At 39.3% G+C, this 11338-nt stretch overlaps 1 protein-coding gene across 1 annotated transcript in view; it reads right to left on the bottom strand.

Annotated features, from left to right (window-relative positions):
- Positions 1-801: 801 nt before the first annotated feature.
- LOC107734026 (potassium channel subfamily K member 9-like) overlaps positions 802-11338 on the bottom strand; it is a 40956-nt gene continuing 30419 nt past the window's right edge. Inside the window, exon 2 of the mRNA XM_016545881.1 lies at positions 802-1845. Within this exon, the coding sequence (XP_016401367.1) occupies positions 926-1845 (920 nt within the window). The 3' untranslated portion in view covers positions 802-925. The remainder of the gene's footprint in view (positions 1846-11338) is intronic.

Genomic DNA, 11338 nt, shown 5'->3' with positions numbered 1-11338 from the left:
ATAAATAACGATGAATAACAATCATCCGCAATGCCGTTACGTTCCCATTTGTGAGGCCCTGTTTTAGTGGATGTTTAGTTCGACTTTAATTTCAAAAAATACTTTTTAAAGGATTATTTGCTTTTAATTTTGGATCCAGTGCTATCGCTTCGCCTCATTACAGTATACGCATACCAGTTTAAACAAAGCACATGCAATTATTTTCCTCTCACAACCAACTTTTGCTGTCGCTCGTCTGTCACCTCAAAATATAACGCACTTGGAAAGCCTCTACATACATGTATAATTTACAGAAAGCCTTAGATCGAAATTAAACGAACAGAAACGAAAAGCAAAAAGGCTAACGGAAACGATGACGACATCAAACGACATCAAACGACAACTAATGCACATGCTATGGTTGGCAACAATATTTTGGCATGATGTGAATCAATGTCTCATTTTTCTCAAATAGAATTGCTTATAGAAAACAATACCTGATACTGTGTAGTCCTATTCAAATCAGTTTTATCCTTATTTCTCTTTCGGTGGTGTGGCACTTGAATCTCAAGAAAGAACCAGAGGTTGCTCACCATTTGATAAAACACACATTATCACACGTCCCTTAAAAAATTATATATATATCTATCTCCTTCTGTATTATTCAAAATGCAAGTGTGCATCATCTGACAAGATATCAGGATGGTAGTATTATATCCAAATCCACCTGGGTGCTGCTCAAATAGGCGAAGAAGGCCCAGGCGATGTTTTCTGCAAAAATAGATATCCATGCTTCATGCTTTTTAACGAAGTTCCATTGTATCCACCGAGCGATCAAATGTCCTGCTGGTCTGACGTCAGCCAGATAATGACGAGAAAAGTGGCGTAATGAGGTTTGGTAGAGCAGCAGCATTGGATATGTGTGTTCAGTGGTTGCCGTCGGTTCTCAGATGGACTTGCGTCGTCTCATCAGCTGGAGGTTTTCCGTGAAGCTGTGCAGCCCGGGCGAGACGGAGCTGATGGGGGAGGGAAGGAAGCTGTTTTTCAGAGTGCTTGGCGAGATCTCCTCTATGCGGTAAGACACAGTCGAGTGGTAGTGATGGTACTGATGAGGGCTCAACTGGGAGCCGAACGAGTTCTGGTGCGGAAGTGCGCCGCCACCGCTTCCTCCTCCCATTCCCAACCCGAGGCCGACCGAGCTCCCGAACTCATGCGAATGGTAGTGCATGCAGGAGCAAACGGACTGGAGATCGGTGACCTCGGATCTGTAGCGCTGCTGCTGCTGTTCTCGTCTCCGTCGACTCCTCTGCAGCGTGTCCTCCTGGATGTGGATGATCATGCTACTGCGGTTCCCCGCCAGGGAAGCCCTCTCCTCGGCGTCCCGCCGCTCATCCTCACTGTTCATGGTCAGGAAACGAAGGACCACCAGGTTGAGAAAGGCCCCGATGACCGTCAGTCCCACTAGGATGTACATGAAGCTGAATGCCACATAGAGGGGCTTTCTCTGCAAAGCTTTGTTGTTCTGCAGGGCCACAAAGTCCCCGAACCCGATGGTAGTGAGCGTTATGAAACAATAGTAATAGGACTGAAAGAAACTCCAGTCCTCATAGTGGGAGAAAGCTGCCGCGCCGATGCAGAGCGTTCCCATGCAGGAGAAGAAGCCCACGGTCACCATGTTCTCCATGGAAACTTCCGTGATGCGCATCCCACAGCACTTTTTGATGCGCTTCAGCATGTACTTCACGAAGGTGTTCATCCTCTCGCCAAGGCTTTGGAACATCACCAGCGTCAGAGGGATCCCAAGCACCGCGTAAAACATGCAGAACGCCTTTCCAGCATCTGTGCCTGGAGCCGCGTGGCCATAACCTGGGGACCAAAGAGACAAGTGATCAGATCAAAGATGACAAGAAACAACAAAAACGGAGTATGCTGAGAATAGTGCTGGTTAAAGATCTGGGCTGGTGGTCACCAAATGTTGCAGGTGTGAAATAACACCTGGGGTCAGGAAAAAAATGCAGTAATGTTTCACAAACTGATGCAATTGGAGAGCTTTGATCATTGGAGATGCACTGATCATCACATTTTCATCTCTGAAGAATCATATACAGTACTGTATTGACTCAAAGACCAAATGCAGTGGTTTGCTGAACCTAAAGTGCTACAAAAACCATTAAATAACCTTAATTTGGGGAAGGCACTTTTCCCAAGTTGTCTAAACTGATTATCCGTGGGATAAGTGTGCCGTATGCCAATTTGGATAAAAGCGTTAGCTAAATTACAAAGTAGTAAAGTAGAACCAAGAAACTGCTTTCACCTGCTCCAGAATTCAAAAACGGATCCCATATCGGCAAGCAGAAATTAGCAACATGGTGTGCTTTCGCTCTTTAATCTAATTGTACTCTGGTGACTAGCCAGTTTCTATAACTTCTATCATCTTCACCAAATTCCAAGAAGCTAATCAGTCAATTTTCAAGAAGTGAAAGTTCCTCAAATTTTGGCTTTTAGGGGGGCAAGACAGGAAGGTAGGTGTTACAGGTTTAGAAAAGAAAGAATGAAGAAAGGATGGTGGAGCCAGTAAAGCTTTTAGCTTAATTGGACTTTATCTGGAAGTAAAAAGGCTAAATTTGCTGACTCAAATCGAAGCCAACAAGCCTTTCTAATACAATCTTTGCTGATGGGCAAGAAAGTAAGTGACAAGACTATAGTAAAAATGTATTACATCCCACTTCACTATGCCAAGGCAAGTACTCATCCTACCCCTTTCATTAGCACTAAGAAGGTATCATTCAAAGAGCTTTAGCTACACTGGCGTACGTGTTGGTGTGATAGTAGCTCAGAACATAGTGGTTTAAAGTGTTTTTAACAGGCTTCCTTAAAGTTACTGTAAGCAATTTCAGACGTTTTTATAACTTACACTAGACTTCACACTGTCCCTTTAATCAAAAGCCTTCTTACAAAAACCACCCACCATATATATGTCAACAAACCTTAACAATGATACGCAAAGAACATTTTCTGAATGGATAAAAGATGTGAGCTACTTGTATCTGTCTTGTGCTGCTTACAGCAGGTGCTCATTGTTTGGTCGGTTAGCTTCAGCAGTTAGTAGATCTGAAGGTAAAAAAGCATATTTTTCCATTAATGGCCAATCAAACGTAGCCGAAAGCAACACATACATAATAATTTAAAAAAAAAGTTAATTACAGTAGATTCAAGAGCTACATGTGTTTTTGGAGTACAATTAATAGTGTGAAACATCACACAGTCTGCTGCAAAGACTTCTAACATAAAGTGAAACTATAAATATATAGACATGTATACATGTACATATATATTACATTGAGATATATCAATCTATATCAGTTCTTAAATCTCAAGATTGATCTTTTAATCTATGCTTTTGAAGTTGATGTGTGAATAAAACTTCACTAGACATGTCCCATGTAGACAAGTCTCATCTTTCAAATTCTGACCATTTTTATCAGGAAATCCAAACAATAAATGCTAGGGATGGCCCGATCAGGTTTTTTGTGTCCCTAAACGGATCCAAGTCATTGAATATTGAATATCTGCCGATACAGAGTCCCGATCCGATACTTGTATTTTCCTAGTGTTTGGTGCACAATTCAAGTACAGTAAAATTATTCAAATTAATCCAATGCATACAGAGTTGTGCAGAGAGTAAAAGTAATATATGTATGTACATACACGCACACGTTGCTGTTCAAAAGTTTGGGAGTAGGCCTATTTTTTTAAAGAATTTAAAAAGTGATAGTAATTTCTGCTTTGAATATTCTGTTCTTTTTAACTTTTTATTTATCAAAGAATCCTGAAAAAAATTATTAATAAATCAGCATATTGATAATGAATCAGAATGATTTCTGAAAGATCATGTGACACTGAGGCCTGGAGTAATGGAAGATGAAAATTCAGCTTATAATCACAGAAATAAATTATATTTCAAAGTATAATAAAATAGACAACTGTTGTTTTAAATTGTAATAATATTTCACAATATGACCTTTTTTCTGTTTTTGATCAAATAAATGCAGCCTTGATGAGCAAAAGACTAAAAAATACTAAAAACAATCTTGCTGATCCCAAACCTCTGAGCAGCTGTGTGTGTGTGTGTGTGTGTGTGTGTGTGTGTACATACCTAAAACCTAAATATGTATATATATAAACCTAAAACCAAAATGCGTTCTTGTCTTAGGACAACTTTGATGAACTTTTTTGATCCACTTCAAATGTTGACTACTGTATATGTGTGTGTGTGTGTGTGTGTGTGTATACACAATATGATACTCTCTCTATGTATAAGACATTGGTAGATGTAAATATGTTACATTGTTATACATTGTAAAAAGACTGTGTGGTCACAATTATTAATATGGGACTACTGATATAAACTAGACTATTTTATACGTAAAATAAGCAGAATAATTGCAACAAAGGGGAAATATATGAGATATGTTTAGAAAGCATGAATCTCACGGTGTCAGATGCCAGTCTATCAGTCAATTCTGAAACAAGGCGCAACCTAGCAACGCGTTATGACAACAACGTGTCTGACGGCAGAGTAAGTAAACAATGGCTGCATCCGAAAGCTCTAAAATGCTGCCTTCGGGGGCAGCATTCCTAGGCGGGAAGGCATCAGGGCACGTCTGAATCCAAATTCTGCTTTACTTCCTGTCTCCGGAGGTACCTTTTTCTGATCAAATTTTGAAGTCAGCATAGATGTATTCTCCGCTGCCTTTGATATCCCACAATCCTGTGCGTTCCATTCCGTGTTCGTTGAGTTAAAAAAATAAAGATGGCGTCTGAAAGTTGCGTTTGGTGGTCAGTTTGTGTGTAAATGTATATTTCTGACTAACTTTTTGCACTTTTGATGTTAATTCTAGCGATAAATCAGTATTATAGTAATTAAATATTTGTTTAGTTATCACCAAAACTCATTCTATTTTGTTGTAGATCACTAAACCGTTACGCTGCCTCAGACAGTAGCCCCTCACTGCAGAACACAAGATCCAGGGGGCGTGGTTGGATCCACATCTAGGGGGTGGAGATTTGTAGGTTTAGGGGTGGAGATGGGTGGGTTTAGGGATCAGGGGGTGGAAACGGGTAGGTTTAGGTATATGTAAGGTGGGAGGAGTTGGATTTGGATCCAACCACGCCACCCTGGATCTTGTGTTCTGCAGTGAGGACCATCTCACCTCACAAGCCTGTCCGAAATCAGTTTCATGAGGTGCCTTCATGCAAAAAGGCTGTCTGAAAAGTAATTGCCTGATAAGGCAGTGAGGCAGCAAGTTAGCTGCCTAGGCTTTCAGATGCAGCCAATAAATAAATGAGAGATTCGTTACAAAAGTGTGCATTAAATGCACTAAACATGGAAGCTCGGAAGTGTGAGAGATGCTAGAACAGACCTCACTGGATCTTGTGTGCCACACACGTACTTTGCACTTCTTTTCCTTTTTAATGGCGGTTGGCAAACCCACTTATAGGCACATACTGCCACCTACTGCACGACACCGGCATGACAGCTGGTGTAATATAAGTATCGGGCTGAGGAGAGCCGATACTGATCCATGAGAGGTCCATGCTTCTTTTGACACTATTTATTGTGTGTATAGATGCCTCACAATACTGAAAACAACACTACTAGTTATAGAATGAAATAAACATGAATATACATCTCATGTCTCATGCAAACACTCAATCAGTGTTTCATCCCGCAACAGGGGCACTGTTTCTGGGCCCCCTGGACAGCATATTCACCCGGGCACCCTCGTTCTGGTGGGGGTCGGGGTTCCCCCTCCGTCCGCAGAAATCGCGTTCTGCGTTCCCCTCGGTAAGTCGTGATCCGGGGGAATCCCCCTCGGTAGAAATCGTGATCACATTCCCCTCGGTAGAAATAGCGACCTCCCCCCTCCATCGTTGGGCTCTTGGAATCGTTCTAACCCCCCCCAGCCAATGTTGATATTTGAAATCACCAAAACAAACACGCCCCTACCCCAAAAGGGTCTCGCCCCTATTTTGATAGCTCTGCCCCGCACATACGAATGCAACCCAGGCAACGAATAGTTCTGTGAAACAAAGCAAAACCAATGTTACACCGTGTCTACACCGGACGCGAGTGGCGCGGCGCGACAAAATACTAGAACTCGGCGTCCGATCGCAGGCCTTCCGCTCCTTGAGTTCTCTCCAGCGCTGGAAAGCTGATCTGATATTTACACGGGTCCTACTTCTTGCCTTAAGCCTTCTTTTGTTCCGCAGACGTTTTCCTCTTTTGTTTTTTATTCGCCATCTCTATCTTTTTGTCGCTCACTCGCTGATGTCCGTCCTGTGCAGTGTGCACTGAACGCTCTCTCCTCCACATCATGAGTAGACATGCCCCTTACTGCTGATTGGCTACAAGTTTGTTTTGCTAGTCGGCCCGTATCAGTTTTCTAAAGCGTTTTTGAAAAATCGCTTACCCCACCTTTAAAGCCAGAGCCACAATTTGTTCGGTAAACAACTGTTTAATAAAATAAAAAAATGCTATTTTATTTCATTTTTCCCTACTGTACTGAAAAACGTACCAAACCGTGACATCAAAACAGAGGTATGTGCTGAACCAAGTGGCTGTCTTCGAGCGAGTCAATGAATCATTCACGAAACCTAATTCAGGCAAAACCACCGAAAATATTTTGTCTAAATGATAAGTTACTCAGCTTTCAGAGGCAGACAGTAGTGAAGTATTTTTACTCTGCTGTAAAAGTACTTTTCAGGTGTCTGTACTTTATCAGAGTGTTTTTCTTTAGAAAACTTTACTTCACAACATTCCAAAGCATAATATTGTACTTTTTACTGCACTACGTTTCATATTAAATATAATTTAATACTTAATTACATTAGAAATCTATTACTTTCTTACTTTTACTCAAGTAAAAGTAATTCAAAAATGTACTTGAGTACAAGAAAGTACTACATTTTTAATGTTCTTAAGTATTAAAGGTAAAACAAACAACAACTTTTATTTATGAAATGAAGTGCAGTAAAAAGTATGACATTATGCTTTGGAATGTAGTGAAGTAAAGTTTTCCAAAGAAAAACACTGATAAACTACAGATACTTTTTAAATGTACTCGAGTAAAGTAAAAATACTTCACTACTGTCCGCCTCTGTCGGCTTCTGGAATTGTAAGAAAGCAATATCATACTTGCAATCACGCTGTTAGATAAAACTATATAAAATACATCTAAATGTACCTATCCATCTAAAAAGAGAATTAATTCATATCTCTACAGAAATAGAAGCAGATTTAATGAGAACGCATCCCATTGACATATAACCTCTTGAAAACCTTCTGAACACCCACTGGACAGCCCACGCTGCAGTGCTCAACACCCACAAACACATGCATTCATTACCGCAACACAGCGCGGCCATGTGGCTCAACTCCTGCCGAGCACTTGTGCGAACTTAACTAGCTTTTACTGATCTTTTGGACTTGTAAGGATTGATCTCCCAGTTCCCCTGAATGCTGCCTGCCCACTCAAGTGTGCGGTTATGGATTCTATTTATAGAAGTCGAGCCTGATCGATTCGATTTGCAAGTGGCACCAGGGAGAGTTTTCCTTTCTTTTTCACTGGGTACTTACTGTGTTGGAGTTGCTCTCTTGACCTCATGTGCACACACATGCACGAGCACGTATTGGAAATATGGGTGTGTAAATTTCATGTTATCACTCTCAGCTGTGCTGAAATATTGAAGAAAAATATTGCTGGGGTCAATAGATTGAAAGGTCAAAGCGCACTTGGATAGAATTGGCAGCATATATGACATATCTGAAGACAAAATTACATTCAATACAGTTGCATTTTAAAGATGGAACATATTGTGGAGCTGTCGATTATTCAATAACTCTTTTAACTTCGCATTTTTAACAGCATACTTTTGGAAAGTTCAGTCCTTTATATATAATATCCTGTAATAGACAAATATATTTTGAATTACATAGAAGTAAAAATTAAGCAAACCTAAAGCATTTGCACCCTGTAAGAATGCTAGTGCTAAATAACACCAAAAAGTGTTCAAATCACCTTGAAATAATCAAGTGCCACCCAAACATGCAATGCCATTCAAAAATACAGTAACAACAGTAATGTTATTACAGTTTGAAAAAATAACTGTTTTCTATTAGAATATATTGTAAAATGCAATTTATTCCTGTGATGCAAAGCTGAATTTTCAGCATCATTACTCCAGTCTTCAGTGTTACATGATCCTTCAGAAATTATTTCTAATATGCTGTTTTGTTGCTCAAGAAAAATATTATTATTTCTTATTATTATCAATGTTAAAACAGTTGTGCTTTTTTTTTTTTTTATGTAAAAACGTATTAAGAGGCCAAAAAAAAAAGCCTAATTATACTAAACTTTTAGTGGAAACCGTAAGCAATGTGACATAACTATTCATGACAACACAAGCTGGCAATAGAGATATGCAAGCTTTCATATCTCACCTGCATCATCTGAGCATTGCGGACACACTCTCCTCCCACGTGCTCACTGTCAACACAGTCAAAAACAGCAAAGACGGCTGAAGCTGCATGCCGTGAGTCATCTGCATAAGGTAAACAATGACCTGCTAGCATGTTGAGCACTCTTCTGAATGACTAGCGCACATAAACAAAACAAAACGAAATGACACTTTACATATCAGTCAAGGCAGTCTTCATCCAAAACAAGATGCAGTGGGAACCAGACCTTTGGCAAAGTCAAAAGTCTGGTTACGGAAGACTACGCAAGCCCCTGAAGTCAGTACATAAACTACGGCGTAGTGACTTTGAACCGTTCGTGGTAATATTGATTCAGCAAGAGACAAACACATAGTATTCAATTTGCGAGATTCCCTGTTCACCTCGGTGGCGTTCCTCCTCCTCTTTCTGAGTATGAACGCTTGCTTTAGCGAGAGCTCTTGAGTGGGATGTGAGGAGATTAGAGCTGATGCACGTAGGTGGTTTATTTACTGTCAATGAAGAGCCTTGCAGAGCTTTGATACCGTGAGAATTTAAAAGCATTTTTATCGCTATCTGTGGCAGTGGGTTGATCTTTTACACAGTTGGGTTTTCGTTCCAGTCCTGGCTGTTGATGAGCTTAGTCATACAGCGTGTGCGTGTGGTCTCTCTCATTACGACATAGCCTGAGCCAATGGGAGAAACGCATGGGAAACTGTCAAAATGATTCAGATTCAAAATAAACCGCTTTGACGCATCCAGGAGTCATTTGTATTTTAAAACAACTGCAGATCGACGAATTATGAACACCAACACTACAGCATGCGCATTGCGTGTTTCTAGGTGTTTCTAAAGTTTTACCAACTCTTTCAAAGTGTGTAGGGCACTAAAAATCACCTTCATAAGTGTGTGTCACACGTTTTGGATGAGCATCTGTGCTTTGTCGCCTTCTATTTCACATTATGCAAGTGCTAATTAATATTGAGCTTTGACACTTTTATAACACGTGCAGTAATTACTTTAAATGAGTCATTATTTGCAGATTTGATTCATTGATGCAATATTACCACACATAATATTCTCAACAACAACCGCTGAGTCTGTTATGCACACCGAGTGAATGCACAGGTTAACCAATTAGATCATTATTTAACTCTTCGTGTTGCTGTGATGATGGAAGGTTAAGGCCTAACCATGATATGGTTTACTACGATACGGTAATAACAAAAACTAGCTGTATTAGGTGAAAAGCAAACAATGTGCATTTGTTTTTAGAGGTATCACACAGGTAAGGTCATTTTGGTTCTGCAGTTAACATATGTGTTTCATTACTTACTACACAGCATGGATTTGTCACAGTCTCTGTTTTTTTATTCCTTGAAGCAGGCATCATTTTGATGATACCGATAATCGCTTTTCCGTCAGCTCTGGTTAGACAACATCATGTTTATTCTGATATGATAATCTCATTATTCCATCACTGCAGCAACAGAGCCCTTCGTTCAACAGAACACAGGCCAGTTGCACAGTCACAGGTGTGTGTGTGTGTGTGTGTGTGTGTGATTTAAAGGGTGACAGAAAACCCTTACAAAAATGTACCATGGTAACTAACTATAGTCAACAAGACACAAAATAACATAGTATTGATAACAATAAAATGGGTAAACAGAGTGTTATCGCTGTTAACAAAAACAATTAATAAAATTATCAAATTAATCAAATTTATTGAAATAAAGCTGAAATAAAATAAAATATAAACATTTGATGAAAAAAGTTAAACTTAAAAATCTTCAATGAAAATTTAAATGGTTTCCTTGGCATCTAACTGAAAAAAAGTAAAATTACTAAAATTAAAATACAAATGAAGCTAAATAGAAATATTTAAATGACAAAGCATATAACAAAATTACAACATTTGAACTAAAATATAGAAAATAATAATAAATAGTGTAATAGTATATAAATAATACTGTACATTAATAATAACTATTGCTGTCTTCTAAAATGTAATTTAACTTATCTTGATTTTGCAATAAATAACTAGTAATATTTTTAAAAAAAAACGCACATGTGTCTTCTCTAGAATTTCAGAAGAGATTCCAATGGCCATGTACACACTGTTAATTCATCTTTTAGTGCTTAATCCTGTTCTTTACACACAGTTCAGTAATTTATGGGAATGACAAATGCATCTGACTACCGAAAAAATGCAGGCAGTTACAAGCACATTTACAAAAATTATATGCAGTGTGAATAGAACTGAACTAAACACCTAGTTGTTAATGATGTATTTAAATGTGTATCATTGTTGTCTCTCTCTTTTGCATGCACGGTGCAAGAAATCATAGTGAACCAGCTTCAATTTGTCAGTGTTGCCATATATATATTGCTGTAATACTACTTTGGTGGCCTTAAAAACAGTGGCCTTAAAACAATAAAAAAAGAGCAACATCTGAGCAATAAAATATCAGAAATCTGAAGTCTGGCATCTACACCAGGTCCACCATTTTGTCAATAAGCATCTGGACACAAACACACTCTCGCACACGCATGAATGAATTTACGCATAAACACACACTCGCTTTCTCACATGTACACACACACTGTCACAATACACTTTAGAGGAACGAGGAGACGCTGGAGAATACTTTCACAAGACTTTAATTCCATGAACCAAGGCAGACGAACACAGGAAGACGTTAAACAGCGGACAGAGAACTGGGAACACTTTAAATACACAGAACAGGAAGATGGGATGACAAGACACACCTGGGATAAATGGAAATAAACATGGGAAACACCTGGGAAGAAATCAACTTAATTAATCAGGGCAGGAACAGGAAACTAACCAAATAAGGGCAT

The sequence above is a fragment of the Sinocyclocheilus rhinocerous genome, unplaced genomic scaffold (assembly GCF_001515625.1).
Source record: "Sinocyclocheilus rhinocerous isolate Xijiao unplaced genomic scaffold, SAMN03320098_v1.1 scaffold430, whole genome shotgun sequence".
Lineage (NCBI taxonomy): Eukaryota > Metazoa > Chordata > Actinopteri > Cypriniformes > Cyprinidae > Sinocyclocheilus > Sinocyclocheilus rhinocerous.
This window is presented reverse-complemented; position numbering and strand designations above follow the sequence as displayed.